Source organism: Rhinoraja longicauda, chromosome 2 (assembly GCF_053455715.1).
Source record: "Rhinoraja longicauda isolate Sanriku21f chromosome 2, sRhiLon1.1, whole genome shotgun sequence".
NCBI lineage: Eukaryota > Metazoa > Chordata > Chondrichthyes > Rajiformes > Arhynchobatidae > Rhinoraja > Rhinoraja longicauda.
Window position 1 is genome coordinate 111,321,944 of NC_135954.1, and position 20,632 is coordinate 111,342,575.

A 20,632-nucleotide genomic window follows, 5' to 3' on the forward strand; every position below is an offset into this window, starting at 1 on the left:
ATTAAACGAGAGCAAGTCTGAGGTCATCCTATTGGGCCCCCCCGACTCCATCAAATCGATAACAGGCAGTCTTGGAAGCCTATCCTCCCTAGTCAAACCGCATGTCAAAAACCTCGGCGTGATATTTGACTCTGCATTAAAGTTTGACAGGCAAGTCAACGCTGTGGTAAAAGCCAGCTTCTTCCAACTTCATACCATAGCTAAAATCAAACCTTTCCTCCAATTCGACGACACTGAAAAAATCATTCACGCATTCATTTCCTCCCGCCTAGACTACTGCAACTCCCTATACACTGGGATCAGCCAATCATCCCTGTCCCACCTGCAACTGGTCCAAAACGCCGCAGCGAGACTCCTGACGGGTACCCGTAAAAGGGACCACATCACCCCGATTCTGGCCTCTCTCCACTGGCTCCCTGTACGGTACAGAATCAACTTCAAGCTACTCCTATTCACATATAAAGCCCTAAATGGACATTCCTCCCCCTACATCAAAAATCTTCTAACCCACCTCTCTAACTCCAGGTCCCTCAGGTCGGCCGACTTGGGGCTACTCACTATCCCGCGGTCTGGGCTTAAGCTCAGGGGTGACCGCGCTTTTGCGGTTGCAGCTCCTAGACAGTGGAACAGCATCCCTCTCCCCATCAGAACTGCCCCCTCCATCGACTCCTTTAAGTCCAGGCTCAAAACCTATTTCTACTCCCTAGCGTTTGAGGCTCATTGAGGAGGTGCTGTGAACTGTTTTGTATGTGCTGTTATGTTTGCGTGCTACTGTATGTTTCATTTTTTCCTTAGTACCTAATCAGATGTACAGCACTTTGGTCAACGTGGGTTGTTTTTAAATGTGCTATACAAATAAAATTGACTTGACTTGACTTGACTATACTCTAAATGTGGTCTCACCAACGTCTTATACAACTGTAACATGACCTCCCAACTTCTATACTTAATACAACTGCAACATTACCTCCATACTTCTATACACAATACAACTGCAACATGACCTCCATAGACAATAGACAATAGACATTAGACAATAGGTGGAGAGGTAGGCCATTCGGCCCTTCGAGCCAGAACCGCCATTCAATGTGATCATGGCTGATCATTCACAATCAGTACCCCGTTCCTGCCCTCTCCCCAAACCCCTTGACTCCGCTATCATTGAGCACTATCTAAAGCATCCAGAGAATCCACCGCCTTCTGAGGTAGAGAATTCCACAGATTTACAACTTCAATACTCAAGAATAATCAAACTGAGACATTCAAAGGGAATAAAAAACTTGGGAGTGCAGATGCTGAAATCATGAGCAAAAAAAACAAACTGCTGGAGGAACAGAGCAGGTCAGGTAGCATCTGTGGATGAAATGTGCTGATAATGTTTAGGGTAGAGACTCTTTCTCATTCTGAAGAAGGGGCCAGTTTCTCTCCATTTCTCTGCATAGATGCTACCAGATTGATTGTCTTCCGCCAAAATAGTTGTTTGAGTAGATAAAGGGTGCGCACACGTATATTCTGGTCGGGAGTCTGCAATAAGGAGCAAAATTGGGAACATAATACCGTGCTTTATTACTTCCTAACCCTAGCAGCAGCTCTGCCAGGCGGTTGTGCCTCTAAGTTTTATTTAGAGTGTTGATTGATATGTCTAATAGCAGGTATTTATTCACAAAATGCTGGAGTAACTCAGCAGGTCAGGCAGCATCTCAGGAGAGAAGGAATGGGCGACATTTATGGTCGAGACCCTTCTTCAGTCTGAAGAAGGGTCTCGACCCGAAACGTCGCCCATTCCTTCTCTCTTGAGATGCTGCCTGACCTGCTGAGTTACTCCAGCATTTTGTGAAATAAATACCTTCGATTTGTACCAGCATCTGCAGTTATTTTCTTATATTGTCTAACAGCTGGGCTCGCTTCTTTTCCCTTTTCACTCTTCAGAAATGTTTTAGCCCCAGTGAAATAATGGCGATCCATCAGATAGAGGCCAACGGCATGATTTCCCAGAGTGATTTTGTTCAGCTGAGCCCTGCATTAATCCAGCAACTTGTGAGTGGAGCCTGCACCAGAACACATCAAGGGACAGAGGATCACCAGTTTCAGCTGACCACTGCCGAAAGTAAGATCTCCAGCAAATGACCGTAACTTCTCTCATTAATGTCACATATGTGATAGGCCATCTTGGTGTGAGCAAGTGACTCAGATTTAGAGAGTTTGGGGTCAAGTCTCACTTTGGACACTAAAGCATGTAATCTGATTCAACACTTATGGAGTTCTGCATTGATGGAGATGCCATTTTTTCTGAAGAGATGCTTCAAACTAAGATACTGTAGCACTCTCTGATGAAGATTCCATGATTGTATTTGGTTGGGTCCATGGATAGGAAAGGGATATGGACCAAATGAGTGGAAGCAGGAGTAGCTTAGATGGGGCATCTTGATCGGTATGGTCAAGTTGAGCCGAAAAGCCTGTTTCTCTTTTGTTTGACTCTATGACTAATATTTCCAAACAATAGCATGAGGCCCCCTTCTCTGCTCATTGCTCAATCAACACTTAGTTTTATGTTGACACAAGAGCTGCAGATGCTGATTCACAAAAAAAGGCACAAAGTGCCGGAGTAACTCAGTGGGAACCGGGCAGTATCTCCGCAGGGCATGAAGAGACGATGTTTCAGACCTTCTCCGGCTTACCACATTCAGTCTGAAGAAGGGTCTCGATCCGAAACGTCACCTATTCTCATCCTTCGGAGATACTGCTGGACCTGCTGAGTTACCCCAGCACGGTGCCTTTCTGAAAGAAAAAATGGATGTTAGTGGAATAAGCGACAAAGGCTAGAGACAAATGGGTGTCAGATAAGGAGTGGGCTGGAAAGCCGGAGAGAGGGAAGAGGAAAAAGGGGGGATCAAGTTAAGGTACGCAGGAGGGGATGGTTGTCCGGCGACAGGGGGCTGGGAGAAATGTGTGCGCACTGTGTTGCAGGGGGTCGGTAGGGGAAATGGTGTTATATTACCATCATAACCATAATCATCATCGTACTTTATTAGCCAATAAAGCCAGTATGTTTTACAACATACGAGGAGTTTCATTTGCCATACAGTCATACCAATAAAAAGCAACAGAACACACAAAACACATTTTAACATGAACATCCACCACAGTGACCCGTCCACATTCCTCACTGCGGTGGGAGGAGAGTGTAGGAGCCATTTGTGTTTGTGCTGGCTGATTTAGCATATTATATTATTTTGTCTAGATGTCTTGCTGTATTATTTTGGACACTTGGGGGCTGCAGTGAGATGGACATAACGTACTGGGAGTAGCCAGAAGTAGGTACTATACCTGGAGATGCAGAGACAGGAGGAGTTAGACATAGGGAGGGAGAAGATACCGTTCTTATCAGACCTGCGACGAGAACTGAACACTTGGGGAGATACAGACCTGCTTGCACAAACTACTTCAATAAATGACTAATTAAACCGAAAACACGTTTAGAAATCTCTCTGTTTGGTTTGGGTCAAGTTCACTCCCACTACTTGCGAAGTGGTGGTGATATCAGAAAAGACTGAAGTTGCCATTGCAGAGAGAGAGAATGCCTTGAGAGGAAAGGATACCTTGAAAGGAAAGAATCACACCCTCAAAACATGGCAATAGTCACTTTTAAACCTCTGCGAATTGTTGATTTTTCAAATTCATGTTTTCCAGAATTTATTTACGGATCGATCGCGACGTTGCTTGTCAGCCTTTGTGCGGTGGTTGGGATTGTGATCGTTCTGTTCACCAGCTGTACCACTGCCTACCAGTACGTCATCCAGGCGTTTGTAAGTCTGGCTGTGGGGTCACTCACTGGTGACGCTGTGCTGCATCTTATACCCACGGTGAGAGCACTGGAAACAAAACCTCTCCTAACCTTTCCTGTCTATTTACACTTTCACACTATCTATTTGTGTTGCACTTTCAGGGCCATGGACGTTCTCCCTAAGATCTCTTTGTACATCAATGCGCCTGAGGATTAGTGAACAATCTTCCCTTAATTTGATCACCCAAAGTCATACCCGTATTGGTTTAATTATTTATTTTTATTGAAGGAAAGATACAATACGAAAAAACGTTATGCATTACATTCCCCTCCATTTTGTTTTTTATATATAACAACAAAAGTAACCCTCACCCACCCTCCCTGGACACCCCTTTGCAGCTGTGTTCACAATACATCATATCACAAATACAAATGCACAACTTGACAGCAAAACCTCTACATTCTTCCAAGGCGCAGGCCCATACATATCTACAACATGTCAGATGGTTCAGGATTCTCTCATTCATTATGCATCAGCCATCGTGTGAGGTAATCGGCAATTGTGTAAACAAAAATAAGTAAATAAATAAAAGTAAAACATAATTAAAGGCGGATCCCCAACTACAATCAAGTGCCCTCAGTCATTGGGTAGTTCTTTTAGATTCTCAAAGTATGACAGAAAAGGTTCCCATTTTGAATAAAACTTTTTCACAGACCCCCTCAGTGTAAATTTGATCTTTTCCAGTTTTAGAAAAAACATTACGTCCTCCAGCCAAGCGGCAGTAGATGGAGGAGTTGTAGATTTCAAGACCAGCAAGATTCTCCTACTGGCCAAAAGTGATGTGAATGCAATGATGTCAGATTGGTTTGCATTTAAACCCAAAGTTCCATCTGTTACGCCGAATACAGCTACAAGTGGGCAAAGCCTCACTGTCACCACAAGGACTTCACTGATGGTTTTAAAAAACACTGTCCAGTAGTCACCAAGTTTGGGGCAGGACCAAGTCATACCCATATTTGACCAGATTAGAGGTAGACACAAAATGCTGGAGTAACTCAGCGGGACAGGCAGCATCTCTGGGGAGAAGGAATGGGTGACGTTTCGGGTCGAGGCCCTTCTTCAGACCAGATTAAACTCTATTTGCCATTTACCTGCTCGCATTGCCAACTTGTCTGTATCATGGTGAATCCTCTGAAAACCTTCCTCACCTTCCGAAACGCCTCCAGTTTTTACGTCATCTTACTAATCAGCCCATTTACATTTTCATCTAAATCATTCATACAAAAGAGGTCCCAGCATTAATCCTGGTGAAACTCCACTGGTCACAGGCCTCCAGCCAGAATCACACCGCTCCACCACTCCCCTCTGTCTTCCAAGGCCAAGACAATTTTGAATCGAATCAAATAAATCTCCATGCCTTAAACTCTGGAACAGCTTAGACAATAGACAATAAACAATAGGTGCAGGAGGAGGCCATTCTGCCCTTCGAGCCAGCACCACCATTCAATGTGATCATGGCTGATCATTCACAATCAGTACCCTGTTCCTGCCTTCTCCCCATACCCCCTGACTCCGCTATCCTTAAGAGCTCTATTTAGCTCTCTCTTGAATGCATTCAGAGAATTGGCCTCCACTGCCTTCTGAGGCAGAATTCCACAGATTTACAACTCTCTGACTGAAAACGTTTTTCCTCATCTCCGTTCTAAATGGCCTACCCCTTATTCTTAAATTGTGGCTCCTGGTTCTGGACTCCCCCAACATTGGGAACATGTTTCCTGCCCCTAACGTGTCCAACCCCTTAATAATCTTACACGTTTCGATAAGATCCCCTCTCATCCTTCTAAATTCCAGTGTATACAAGCCTAGTCGCTCCAGTCTTTCAACATATGAGACCTTGCTGGAAGTTTTAATATAATCAAGATAAAGCTTTAATAAAGTACAACATCACTGCCCTAAGTACCTCAATCATCTTTGTCATCCCCTCAAAAAACTCAATCATTTAGCAGACATGATCTACAAGGCTCTCCCTAATAAGATTATGCTTTTTCAGCTGCGAGTAGATCTTGTCCCTGAACTTTTCCAATAGGTTTACCACTAATGTGATGCTCACCGGCCTACAATTTTCTGGTTTGGCTTTGCTGCCCTTTGTCTCCGCTGCCCGTCTTAAACAGTGGAACAACATTGGCTAGACACTAGGTCTAGTTAACTAATAAATCTTTAGATTATTAGCAACAGAGCTTTTTTTGGCAATACTTGACAGTACAGCTTTTAAAAAAAGATTTTCACACTTTTAGAAGTTTTAATACTACATAAAGATTACTAAAATTAAAATAATAAAATGTATTAATTGAATTAGGCAGTCAGGCCCTTAAACAGTTTAAGCAGTTTATCGGATGATGATCTGCCACACCCACAACAGCAAGGAACGATATGCCTACTGGCACCTCTATGTCAAAAATGCACATTTAGAAAAGCAAGTCCATGGTATTCAGTAATTGGGAGTTTGTTGGAGATGTCCTTACTCAGTGAGTCTCTAGATAATGCAAATCTACCTCAATGAACTGCCATTAAATGCATAAGGGCAGCACGGTGGCGAGCGGTAGAGTTGCTGCCTTACAGCGAATGCAGTGCCAGAGACTCAGGTTCGATCCTGACTACGGGGGCCATCTGTACGGAGTTTGTACGTTCTCCCCGTGACCAGCGTGGGTTTTCTCCGAGATCTTCGGTTTCCTCCCACACTCCAAAGACGTACAGGTTTGTAGGTTAATTGGCTGGGCAAATGTAAAAATTGTCCCTAGTGGGTGTAGGATAGTGTTAATGTGCGAGGATCGTTGGGCGGCGTGGACCCGGTGGGCCGAAGGGCCTGTTTCTGCGCTGTATCTCTAAATCTAAAAAAATCTGAAAGGCCAGGCCAAAGGAGAAGTGTGAGGAAGCAATTGAAGAAATGAGATAATGAAGGGCAAAAGAGGATAGTGGTAAACATCAACAATGGCCTAGGAGAAAAACTGCAGATGCCGGTTTAAATCGAAGGCAGACACAAAATGCTGGAGTAACTCAGCGGGTCAGGCAGCATCTCGGGAGAGAAGGAATGGGTGACGTTTTGGGTCGAGACCCTTCTTCAGCAATGGTCTAATGGGCTGAGTGGCCATTAGTGTTCTTTCTAAAGATGTGTTTTCTTTGCCTGTTTCTTCCAGTTTCTTGGTTTACACTCTCACAACGATGGCCCCAGTCACACCACACCCCCTTATATCTGGAAACTGCTGGCTGTTCTTGGAGGCATCTATATATTCTTTGTGATGGAAAAGCTATTTGGAATATTAATCAAAGATGATGTAAGTGGCTTTATTTTTAAGAAGTACTATTAAACTGAGTAAAGAGAAACTACCTCGCAAACACTTCCAATCTTCAATATCTTTGAAAATGTGAACTGCCATCAGGTACATTTTATTTAATCACTTTAAGAAGTGATCAGTGATGTTTAAAAGATTTTTTTTAAACACTTTCAATTTTCAGCTCCTCACAACTGAATGCCTGCCTGACCACCTTAGAACATAGCTGCAAGTATTGGTGTAGACTTAACACCGAGCTGAGAATGTTTCATTCCCCAAAGGACGTTGGCCCTCATAACGAGAGGATTTTCTTTTCAATAGACAATAGACAATAGACAATAGGTGCAGGAGGAGGCCATTCGGTCCTTCGAGCCAGCACCGCCATTCAATGTGATCATGGCAGATCATTCTCAATCAGTACCCCGTTCCTGCCTTCTCCCCATACCCCCTGACTCTGCTATCCTTAAGAGCTCTATCCAGCTCTCTCTTGAATGCATTCAGAGAATTGGCCTCCACTGCCTTCTGAGGCAGGGAATTCCACAGATTCACAACTCTCTGACCGAAAATGTTTTTCCTCATCTCAGTTCTAAATCAATAGTCAATAGTCGTTGATGGCCTACCCCTTATTCTTAAACTGTGGCCCCTTGTTCTGGACTCCCCCAACATTGGGAAAATGTTTCCTGCCTCTAACGTGTCCAACCCCTTAATAATCTTGTATGTTTCAATAAGATCCCCTCTCATCCTTCTAAATTCCAGCGTATACAAGCTTAGTCGCTCCAGTCTTTCAACATATGATAGTCCCGCCATTTCAAAAAATGATAAGCATAACAGTGATATTGATACATAGGGATCAGGATTACATTAACAACAAATGTTATATAAATCCAATAATATAAATCCAGTTTCAAAATACATATAGGGTATAGATCTCCCAGTCTCTATGTAATTATAGATAAAAGGTTAAAAGAGAACTTATATAAAGATTTTTTTAAAGATTTTTTTTAAAAGAATTTAAAAACAATTACCCCCCTAAACTAAAATAAGCCAACAAACAAAAAACCCAAAAACAAAACAGAATCCGGGCTGCAAAAAAAAAAAAATTTCAACAGTTTAGACCCCTGTTTGTCGTTAAATCTGTTCCACCAAATAAAGGTAAAAAATTATTATAACGGCTGGAGAGGGAACAACTTATATTGTGTGAAAATATTGAGTAAAGCTTCCCCAAGTCCTATCAAATTTAATCGAGGGTTCAACAATATCACTCCTAATTCTTTCTAAATTTAAACGAGGGGATTTGAGTGTAGGAGTAAAGAGGTCCTTCTGCAGTTGTACAGGCCCCTGGTGACACCACATCTGGGGTACTGTGTACAGTTTTGGTTTCCTAATTTGAGGAAGGACATCCTTGCTATTGAGGCAGTGCAGCGTAGGTTCACCAGGTTAATCCCCAGGATGGCGGGACTGTCATATGAGGGAAGATTGGAAAGACTGGGCTTGTATTCACCGGAGTTTAGAAGGATGAAAGAAGATCTCATAGAGACGTATAAAATTATAAAAGGACTGGACAAGCTAGATGCAGGAAAAATGTTCCCAATGTTGGGGGAGTCCAGAACTAGGGGCCACTGTCTAAGAATAAAAGGGGAGGCCATTTAAAACTGAGGTGAAAAAAACCTTTTTCACCCAGAGAGTTGTGAATTTGTGGAATTCTCTGCCGCAGAGGGCAGTGGGGGCCAATTCACTGGATGAATTTAAAAGAGAGTTAGATAGAGCTCTAGGGCCTAGTGGAATCAAGGGATATGGGGAGAAGGCAGGTACAGGTTACTGATTGTAGATGATCAGCCATGATCACAATGAATGGCGGTGCTGGCTCAAAGGGCCAAATGGCCTCCTCCTGCACCTATTGTTTATGTTTCTATATTTCTATGACATTTGCGACCACTTGGGCTTTTGCAAAAGATTGACTGCTTAATGTCCACTTTTCATTTCTAGATGGTTAAACTTATATTTTACAGCTTCGGTAGCATAATTACAACATCATTAATATATCATTGCTGAAAGGCAAAACTACATACAGGGTGGAAATGATTCACCTTGATCAGGGATCTGAAAAGTAAAATCTGATGTTCGGGCGGTCACGGTGGCGCAGCGGTAGAGTTGCTGCCTTACAATGAATGCAGCGCCGGAGACCCGGGTTCCATCCCGGATACGGGTGCCGTCTGTACGGAGTTTGTACGTTCTCCCCGTGACCTGCGTTGGTTTTCTCCGAGATCTTCGGTTTACTCCCACACTCCAAAGATGTACAAGTTTATAGGTTAATTGGCTTGTAAAATGTAAAAAAAGTGTCCCTAGTGTGTGTAGGATAGTGTTAATGTGCAGGGATCGCTGGGCGGCGCGGACCCGGTGGGCCGAAGGGCCTGTTTCCGCGCTGAATCTCTAAACTAAACTAAACTAAACTAAGAAACTGGAGAGTTTTCCTGGGGTTTCTTACTCTCTTCTTCACACTCTCTCTGTCATGATTCACCAGAGCAGTTATTGCCATACTATATTCAAGGGCTTCTCGCGTCTTTTTCTCATTGCCTCTTTTCTCTCTGTTGAGCTTAATGCACTGAGTTGTGCACCAATTTTCCTAATTCGGGAATGCATCAGTTGAGTCCGTTTCTATTTGAGAGGGCAGCCAAGTACTTGCTTCAGATGGGAAGGGAAGGGAAGGGAGAAGGAACCTGTAGTGAAAAATATCATAACAGCATGAACATTTTCCACAGGATGAAACGGACCATCAACATTGCGATCATGAGTTGGCACTTCAAGCATTTAAAAAGAACCAGAAGAATGAGCAGATGAGAAAACAGACGACATCACAGGTTGAATTGGTAAGTGTTACATAAGAAAGCAGACTTTATTTGCGTAGTTTCCCATCTTCCCTTTCTCCTATTCTCTCTTGGGTAAACTTCTCTCCTTGATCGGCTGAGAAATTGGGCAAAAAGTGTGGCAGAAGGTCACGTGTTGAGATCTTCCTTTCACCACATTGTGCACCACAGTGGTGCAACCACCGGAACTGCTGCCTCTCGGCGCCTGAGAGGGATCGATTCTGACCTCGGGTGCTTCCTGTGTGGAGTTTGCATGATCTCTTGTGACCACATGGGTTTCCTCCATGATGCTCCAGTTTCCTCCCACATCCCGAAGACTTGTGAGTTTGTGGATCTCTGTAATAAAAAGTGCCCCTAGTGTGACGGAATTGGGATAACATAGAACTAATGTGAATGGATAATGATGGTCGGCATGGACATGGTGGACCGAAGGGCCTGTTTCCATGCTGCATCTCTAAACTAAACAATTGATGGCACATATTACCTGCATAGATAGAACTATACTATTGATCTGGGGGTAGACACAAAATGCTGGAGTAACTCAGGCAGCATCTCTGGAGAGAAGGAATGGGTGAAGTTTCAGGTCAAGACCCTTCTTCAGACTGATGTCAGGGAGTGGGAGGTACATAGATAAGGAAATGTGTAGATAAGGAAGTGTAAGGTGTGAAAACTGGATAGAGGGAATGGAGATCAAGGGTAATGTAGAATAGATCGTTGTTAGCGGGTCAGGCAGCATCTCGGGAGAGAAGGAATGGGTGACGTTTCGGGTCGAGACCCTTCTTCAGACTGAAGGTCTCGACCCGAAACATCACCCCATTCCTTCTCTCCCGAGATGCTGCCTGACCCGCTGAGTTACTCCAGCATTCTGTGTCTACCTTCGATTTTAACCAGCATCTGCAGTTTTTCTCCCTTCATAGATCATTGTTAGTTGGAAGAAGGTAACAACAAAGCAAAGAGATAAAATGTAGTCGGAGACAGTAAGACTGGTCGGAGAACTGGGAAGGGGGATGGGGTGGGGGAACTGGGGATATGACTTTAACTTCTATTACAGCAGCTGGGGAGTCCAATAGACAATAGACAATAGGTACAGGAGGAGACCATTCGGCCCTTCGAGCCAGCACCGCCATTCAATGTGATCATGGCTGATCATTCTCAATCAGTACCCCGTTCCTGCCTTCTCCCCATACCCCCTGACTCCACTATCCTTAAGAGCTCTATCTAGCTCTCTCTTGAATGCATTCAGAGAATTGGCCTCCACTGCCTTCTGAGGCAGAGAATTCCACAGGTTCACAACTCTCTGACTGAAAAAAAAATTCCTCATCTCAGTTCTAAATGGCTTACCCCTTATTCGTAAACTGTGGCCCCTTGTTCTGAACTCCCCCAACATTGGGAACATGTTTCCTGCCCCTAACGTGTCCAACCCCTTAATAATCTTATACGTTTTGATGAGTCCAAATTCAAACACCTGAATAAATAGGGAAATGAGAAGTGAACATCAGTGTTTGACGCATCTGGTCTACTGGCTTCTTTAAGGGAAGGAAATCTGCCAAGATGTGACTCCAGACATTGATGAGATTGCCTCTCAATTCAGGATGCAACTTGGGGACTGGCTATAAATGCCACCGACATCTTTGTCGTGCAAGAATCAGGATTAAAAATAAACTGCCTCCTTCAGGACTGGAGAGATTTTTGAGTTTTTTGTTTTACTTTTAGCGTGGAAACAGGCCCTTCGGCCCACCGAGTCCGCGCCGACCAGCGATCTCCGCACACTAACACTATCCTACACACACTGGGGACACTAGGGTGTCTAGTTTGTGTTCTGGAGTTTCTGACATATGCAGAAATACATATTTCTAGAAATACATATTTCTACATGTATTAGAAATATGTAATGAACCACAAACAGAAAGATTAATTGGTGCGGGGCAGATAAGTATTCAATCTTTGACCTCCTATTATCTGCCAATGTTCCTTTTTTTAATCCTTATTTTCAACATGTGACAATAAACTGACCTTGAAACCTTGAAACCTTGAACATTTTCTTGCCATTTACCTCCCTTTTGCACATGGATAGGAGCTGGGCGTGGGCAAATAGAAACATTGAAAATAGGTGCAGGAGGAGGCCATTTGGCCCTTCGAGCCAGCACCGCCATTCATTGTGATCATGGCTGATCATCCACAATCAGTAACCCGTGCCTGCCTTCTCCCCCAGATCCCTTGATTCCGCTAGCCCCTAGAGCTCTATCTAACTCTCTTTCAAATTCATCCAGTGAATTGGCCTCCACTGCCTTCTGTGGCAGGCAGGTGTGCCTGGCTTGTATGGGTTGAGCCATTTCCATGCTGTATGACTCTGACTCTTCTTGCATTTGATTCAGATATTAATCACCACCTTACTGTGCCCATGCTTAGATGTCGTCTGAAGTGTCCTTCGAAGGTGACATTGGTGTACACCCCATTAAAGGTTAGTTTGCCTGCAAAATCCAACCTCAGGATGTATTGGAAATTTATTGGTTTGGGCAGGTCTTGGTCAAAATTTCCTTCTCCCTACAGCCATGTTTACTTGAATTTCTCTGCTGATGTGGTGGTATTCCATAGGGGGGTCAGTCATTAAGCTGGAGAGGGAACAGAAAAAGATTAACAAGTGTGTTTCCAGGTCTGGAGGGCATGATCTTTAAGGAGAGACCTTATTTTTAAGGCAGAGATTCGATATATTTTCCAGATTGGTACGGGAGTCAGGGGTTATGGGGAGAAGGCAGGAGAATGGGGTTAGGAGGGAGAGTTATAGAGTCGTAGAGTGATACAGTGTGGAAACAGGCACTTTTGGCCCAATTCGCCCACACTGGCCAACAATGTCCCAGCTACACTAGTCCCACTTGCCTGCGCTTGGTCCATATCCCTCCAAACCTGTCCAATTGTTTCTTAAACGATGGGATAGTCCCAGCCTCAACTACCTCCTCTGGCAGCTTGTTCCATACACCCACCACCCTTTGTGTGAAAAAGTTACCCCTCAGATTCCTATTAAATCTTTTCCCCTTCACCTTGAATCTATGTCCTCCGGTCCTCAATTCCCCTACTCTGGGTAAAAGACTGTGCATCTACCCGATCTATTCCTCTCATGATTTTGTATATCTCGAAAAGATCTCCCCTCATCCTCCTACGCCCCATGGAATAGAGACCCAGCCTACTCAACCTCACCCTATAGCTCACACCCTCTAGTCCTGGCAACATCCTCGTAAATCTTTTCTGAACCCTTTCAAGCTTGTCATTCAGTCAAATGGCAGATTTGCAGATGATACTAAGCTGGGGGGTAGTGTGAATTGTGAGGAAGATGCAATAAGGCTGCAGGGTGACTTGGACAGGTTGTGTGAGTGGGCGGATACATGGCAGATGCAGTTTAATGTAGATAAGTGTGAGGTTATTCACTTTGGAAGTAAGAATAGAAAGGCAGATTATTATCTGAATGGTGTCAAGTTAGGAGGAGGGAGAGTTCAACGAGATCTGGGTGTCCTAGTGCATCAGTCAATGAAAGGAAGCATGCAGGTACAGCAGGCAGTGAAGAAAGCCAATGGAATGTTGGCCTTCGTAACAAGAGGAGTTGAGTATAGGAGCAAAGAGGTCCTTCTACAGTTGTACCGGGCCCTGGTGAGACCGCACCTGGAGTACTGTGTGCAGTTTTGGTCTCCAAATTTGAGGAAGGATATTCTTGCTATGGAGGGCGTGCAGCGTAGGTTCACTAGGTTAATTCCCGGAATGGCGGGACTGTCGTATGTTGAAAGGCTGGAGCGATTGGGCTTGTATACACTGGAATTTAGAAGGATGAGGGGGGATCTTATTGAAACATATTAGATAATTAGGGGATTGGACACTAATCCCCTGAGGCAGGAAACATGTTCCCAATGTTGGGGGAGTCCAGAACAAGGGGCCACAGTTTAAGGATAAGGGGTAGGCCATTTAGAACGGAGATGAGGAAGAACTTTTTCAGTCAGAGAGTGGTGAAGGTGTGGAATTCTCTGCCTCAGAAGGCAGTGGAGGCCAGTTCGTTGGATGCTTTCAAGAGAGAGCTGGATAGAGCTCTTAAGGATAGCGGAGTGAGGGGGTATGGGGAGAAGGCAGGAACGGGGTACTGATTGAGAGTGATCAGCCATGATCGCATTGAATGGCGGTGCTGGCTCGAAGGGCTGAATGGCCTACTCCTGCACCTATTGTCTATTGTCTATTGTCTATTGTCTAATCTTGGACACAACTACACACATTCCTGCCTGTACCCCTTAACCCTTGATTCTTCATTCTTGATCTTCCAAAATTATATACCAGCATTGAATATATCCAAAAGCTTATGGAACACTGTTCTGTGTGAGATTTATGAGACTTTGAACCAACCTTAAAAAGATAATGAGGAAACTTTTAACAACTCAACTTCGATAACTAAGTTCTAAAAGCTTTCCTTCCTCCGAGGAGCTCCACAAATTCCTCCAAATGAATACAAAGAAAACCAATACCAGCAGACATAAGTAAATTATTCCCAAGCCACCAAGTCCATCATTCTCCATCGCATCTCTCTAAAACAATACCAGCCGGATTGCAAGCTTAGTGTCATCATTAAAGTAGTGTAAGACCACTGGATGCTTTGGAATCCTGTTTTCCTAATCAGATGTGCAGCACTTTGGTCAACGTGGGTTGTTTTTAAATGTGCTATACAAATAAAATTGACTTGACTTGACTTGACCATCAAACTACCTTGGTGCCATTTTCCTGCGATATACCCATATCCCTTGATTCCTTTAATATCCACTGATCTCTATTTTAAAATATCTCAATAACTCCAGGCCCTCCAGAGTAGAGAATTCCGGTGATTTATTGCCACCTGTGCGAAGAAATGAATTTAAATGGAATAAGATAGAATATTTGTATTGAAGAAAATAGTGAGGCAACTGGACTTAACACTCAAGCAGCGGTAGAGTTGCTGCCTTACGGCGGCGCAGCGCTGGAGTTGCCGCCTTACAGCGAATGCAGCGCCGGAGACTCAGGTTCGATCCTGACTACGGGTGCTGTACTGTACGGAGTTTGTACGTTCTCCCCGTGACCTGCGTGGGTTTTCTCCGAGATCTTCGGTTTCCTCCCACACTCCAAAGACGTCCAGGTTTGTAGGTTAATTGGCTGGGCAAATGTAAAAATTGTCCCTAGTGGGTGTAGGATAGAGTTAATGTGCGGGGATCTGGAGCGACTAGGCTTGTATACACTGGAATTTAGAAGGATGAGAGGAGATCTTATCGAAACGTATAAGATTATTAAGGGGTTGGACACGTTAGAGGCAGGAAACATGTTCCCAATGTTGGGGGAGTCCAGAACCAGGGGCCACAGTTTAAGAATAAGGGGTAGGCCATTTAGAACTGAGATGAGGAAAAACTTTTTCAGTCAGAGAGTTGTGAATCTGTGGAATTCTCTGCCTCAGAAGGCAGTGGAGGCCAATTCTCTGAATGCATTCAAGAGAGAGCTAGATAGAGCTCTTAAGGATAGCGGAGCCAGTGGGTATGGGGAGAAGGCAGGAACGGGGTACTGATTGAGAATGATCAGCTATGATCACATTGAATGGCGGTGCTGGCTCGAAGGGCCAAATGGCCTCCTCCTGTACCTATTGTCTACTGTCTATAGGGATCGCTGGGCGGTGCGGACCCGATGGGCCGAAGGGCCTGTTTCTGCGCCGTATCTCTAAATCTATATCTAAAGTTGATCTGAGCATTTTGTTTTGACGAGTGTAACACAGCATACAACGTGAATGTTTCTAACTTCCCTTTCCCTACAGGTTTGCGAGTGCTTCCGTACATGATAGTGATTGGCGACGGTATCCACAACTTTGCCGATGGGCTGGCTTTAGGGGCAGCTTTCTCTGTGTCCTGGAAAGCTGGCCTTGCCACGACACTTGCAGTTTTATGTCACGAACTCCCTCATGAAATGGGTAAGATTTGATTCCGCTGCTTCACGCTCCTTTATTTGCTGCAGTTTGCAACATTGGATACATTTACCTTTCACCACGTGATGTCCAAACAATGAGAGCCGTTTGATTTGACTTTGGTTTTCCTATCCAGAAAACCCTCCAACACAGAGTTATTTTGGACTCCTTCGTTTGTGATTCACATATTTAAATGTTACATTGAAATGGATATGCAGGGAGTATCATGCACTCGTTTAGAAACGATTGAGCATGAGAAATTAAAAACAAAAACTCAAGTACTCTTTGCAAGGTCCAATTTCTTTTTATTAAGGCTAACCATTAAGGGGCATATTCCTGTGCTGCACTAATCAATGTTACTGGAGTGAGATCACTCATGGTATAATACACTGGTCATTTTAATGGAATACCTCAGGATTTTAGAAAAGCAATGAAGTCTTTTTCTTAGAGATAAATCATGGAAACAGGCCCTTTGGCCCATCTAGTCCACGGCAACTATAACTCACTTACAGCTGAACTAGCTTTCTGGAATGGTTCATGCTGATTATTACTGAATGATACAGTGCTGAATATTACTTCTGTCGGTTTTCTATACCAATGCCTGTAATATCACAAGTCCAACAATGTATTACACCTGCCTTTAAGAGTCTACAAATCTAACTCATCTTTAAATACCATATCCTGCCCAACTGGCCAAAGCTGTCAACCTATCTCCACAAAAATAAAACCCAAATTCCAACAGCAAAAGCAAGAGTGACTTTCTTTGATATCAGAGAAATGTTTGACCGAGGATGGCATCAAGGTACCCTTGTAAAATAAATTAAAGGGAGCTCTTAAGGATAGCAGAGTCAGGGGGTATGGGGAGAAGGCAGGAACGGGGTACTGATTGAGAATGATCAGCCATGATCACATTGAATGGCGGTGCTGGCTCGAAGGGCTGAATGGCCTCCTCCTGCACCTATTGTCGATTGTCTAAAAGTGGAATCGTCAACATGCGAGGGCATCAGACAGCACAGTGGCGCAGCTGGTAGAGCTGCTGCCTCACAGCGCCAGACACCCACGTTCGATCTTCACCTTGGATGCCAATTGCGCGTGGAGTTTGCACACTCTCCCTGTCACTGCGTGGATTTCCTCCAGGTGCTCCGGTTTTCCTCCCATATCCCACAAATGTGCAGGTTTTGTAGGTTAATTGCCCTCTGTAAATTGCCCTTAATTTGTAGGGAGTGGATGCAAAAGTGGGATAACATAGAACTAGTGTGAATGGGTGAGTTATAATTGGCGTGGACTAGATGGGCCAAAGGGCCTATTTCCATGATTTATCTCTAAGAAAAAGACTTCATTGCTTTTCTAAAATCCTGAGGTATTCCATTAAAATGACCAGTGTATTATACTATTAGTGATCTCACTCCAGTAACATTGATTAGTGCAGCACGGGAATATGCCCCATGGCTCATAATTAGGGGATGCCAACTATCTCACTCCCAAATAAGGGACAAGGTGACGTCACCACCCCGTGCCCCACATGATCTCACCCAGCCAGCGGCCACGTGCTCCCGCTCCACCAATGGCGGCCGCCTGGGCCGGGAGGCGGGTTGCTATGTAACTTCCGTTAGGCGGCGCCCGGGCCTCCAGGCCTACAGTGTCCAGATCTACAGTTTCCGGACCTACAGTGTCCCGGCCTACAGTGTCCGGGCCTACAGTGTCCGGGCCTACACTGTAGGTCCGGACACTGTAGGCCCGGACAGTGTAAGCAGTGTAAGCAGTGTCCGAGCCTACAGTGTCCGGGCCTACAGTGTCCGGACCTACAGTGTCCGGGCCTACAGTGTCCGGGCCTACAGTGTCCATGCCTACAGTGTCCGGGTCTACAGCGTCCGGGCCTACAGCATCTGGGCCCACGGCGCCCCCCGGGCCTAATACGGGGCAAGGGCGGTCCCGTACAGGACAAACCAATTTAGGCCAAAATACGGGATGTCCCGTCTAATACGGGACAGTTGGCAACCCTACTCACAATGTCAAATTAATCGCCTCTGCCTGCATGTGATCCATATTCCTCCATTCCCTGCATATCTACGTGCCTTTCTAAATGCTTTTATACTCCTTAGACTCTCCTGACAACAGTAATGAGTTTGTCTTCCGTTGTCTTGTACATTAGGTGATTTTGCAGTTCTTTTGCATTGTGGAATTTCTGTGAAGAAATCGATCTTCCTGAACTTTGGCAGTGCCTTGACTGCCTTTATTGGACTCTACATATCATTAGCAATTGCGACAGATGAACAAGTGCAAGAATGGATCTTCACCGTAGCAACAGGACTCTTCCTTTATGTGGCTCTTGGAGATATGGTGCGTACATCTTTATGTATTAACGGTTACCGGGGGGTTGCCGAACATGATGTCAAATTATACAGGGCCTTCACCAATATCCCGGCAACTGATGGCCCGGCACCTCCTTTAATCCGGAAAAAACTACGAGAGCGCTCTTGAAATTCCACCCGTAAGTCCTCACGAAAACGCGGTGCCTCGGCCAGATAAGGTGGCCGATCTCAATCTCATTGTGACTTCCATGCCGATCGGCGGGTCGAATTTGCCGCCCAGGGCCGGGGGCCCTGGATCCCTGGCCCGACCGGAACCGTCAGATCCGGTTCTGGATATCCGACTTCTGTGGCCTATCGGCGGGTCGAATTTGCAGCCTGCTGCCTGGGATCTGGAACTCCGGCCCGGCCAGAGCCGGCAGTTCCATTCCCACAGCTGACTTCCACGGCCAACTTTGTTGGCGCGCATCTCCGTCTCTCCAAGGCCCCTGACCTCTGTTGGTTCGGCAAAACAGATAATACGGCGAGGCTCTGGAACCCAAAGGGTCCGGAAAATTGGTAGACAATAGGTGCAGGAGTAGGCCATTCGGCCCTTCGAGCCAGCACCCCATTCAATGTGATCATGGCTGATCATTCTCAATCAGTACCCCGTTCCTGCCTTCTCCCCATACCCCCTGACTCCCGCTGTCAGTCCCGCCATTCCCCGCAAATGCCATGCCTGGCAGTGCAGTAAAGTGCAGAATTACCACCCAACTGGGACACGGAGGGGGTGCACAACATTTTCTCCCACTGTTGGACTGAGGCGTTGCTGGCTAATTGACTTTAATTATAAAATGCAAGCTACTCACCAGGATGTCCCGGTGGCGCAGCGGTAGAGTTGCTGCCTTACAGCGAATGCAGCGCCGGAGACTCAGGTTCAATCCTGACTACGGGCGCCGTCTGTACGGAGTTTGTACGTTCTCCCCGTGACCTGCGTGGGTTTTCTCCGAGATTTTTGGTTTCCTCCCACACTCCAAAGACGTACAGGTATGTAGGTTAATTGGCTGGGCAAATGTAAAAATTGTCCCTAGTGGGTGTAGGATAGTGTTAATGTGCGGGGATCGCTGGGCGGAGCGGACCCGGTGGGCCGAAGGGCCTGTTTCCGCGCTGTATCTCTAAATCTAAATCTAAAAAAAAATGTCAAAGCTATGAGACACAGTCAGGGGATAAAAGATTTGATCGGAGGAAGCATGCCCAGGTGCAAACGATTCTTGCATGGGAATGATAACAGGGATTAAAGGACTCGTACCCCTTAAGCGTGCTCTTTCCACTGGCTGCCAGCACATCATGTAATAACTTATGATGTTCGACCATTGAACAAATAACCTTGCTGGGAAAAAAAATGACGATTCCTTATTTCTTTTCCTTTCCTTTAGCTTCCAGAGATGTTGCGAGCAAAAAGCAAAAACCCCTGGATTCTATTCCTTCTGCAGAATGTGGGATTATTTGTCGGCTGGGGCATCTTACTCCTGTTGTCACTCTATGAAGAGCAAATTCGATTTGGATAATGTGCAGTTTTTCTGCCCTGAATATTTTTCTGTTGGGGCAGTTTATGCAGGTCTTTATTCTAATCTTCACTGCGGGACAGTGGGCTGTAGGTAAAAAGATGGTGGTGGAAGTTATCTCTTGAGAAATGTTTGATCGGGCTATCCAATATAATACTGTTTTAAGGGTTGCGTGGGGACACGATTGGTCTCCAGAAACTTCAGGCCAAACAGCCACCCATCTTTCAATTCAGAGGCCTCATGAAGGAAGGCACAAACAAACAAATAACAACAGGACTTCATTAAGCCGACCAGAAGATTTTGCATTCAATTAAATTGGCTGAAACAAAAGTTGTCCTCACAAAACAAAAGCTGCATTCTAATGGTGCTTGGGTTATATTGTTTACAATATGCACAGATGATTAAGAAATAGAGACTAAAACATAGATTATATAATTTACTGGTGTTGCCAAAGGTGTAATTTGGGGTTTATATATAACTTAGACCAAATGGACCCATTGGGCCCAAACTTCTCCTGCATTGGTGCAGCACCCTCTCCTCCCCCCCTCCCCCTCCCCCTCCCCCACCCCCACTTTCCCTTGATTCTGCTAGCCCCTAGAGCTCTATCTATCTCTCTTTTTAATTCATCCAGTGATTTGGCCTCCACTGCCTTCCGTGGCAGAGAATTCCACAAATTCACAACTCTCTGGGTGAAGAAGTTTCTACTCACCTCAATTTTAAGTGGCCTAATGTTAAGCAAAACTCAATGCGAGCGGAAATCTGCGGGTCAGTCAGCATCTGTGAAGGGAATGAACAGATGGCGATTTGGGTCAGGACTCTTCTTCAGATTGACATCCATCTTCTCCAGTCTG

The 20,632-nt window shown here is 45.1% G+C and overlaps 1 protein-coding gene across 2 annotated transcripts in view; it reads left to right on the top strand.

Moving 5' to 3' along the window:
- Nucleotides 1-20,363, top strand: part of slc39a4 (solute carrier family 39 member 4) — a 48,987-nt gene extending 28,624 nt beyond the window's left edge. For both annotated transcript variants that reach the window (XM_078425813.1, XM_078425822.1), the window contains exons 5-12: nt 1,930-2,107; nt 3,691-3,863; nt 6,980-7,117; nt 9,874-9,981; nt 12,388-12,439; nt 15,782-15,934; nt 18,081-18,268; nt 19,653-20,363. In XM_078425813.1, coding sequence (XP_078281939.1) covers nt 1,930-2,107; nt 3,691-3,863; nt 6,980-7,117; nt 9,874-9,981; nt 12,388-12,439; nt 15,782-15,934; nt 18,081-18,268; nt 19,653-19,784 — 1,122 coding nt within the window. In that variant the 3' untranslated portion in view covers nt 19,785-20,363. The remainder of the gene's footprint in view (nt 1-1,929; nt 2,108-3,690; nt 3,864-6,979; nt 7,118-9,873; nt 9,982-12,387; nt 12,440-15,781; nt 15,935-18,080; nt 18,269-19,652) is intronic.
- Nucleotides 20,364-20,632: the final 269 nt, after the last annotated feature.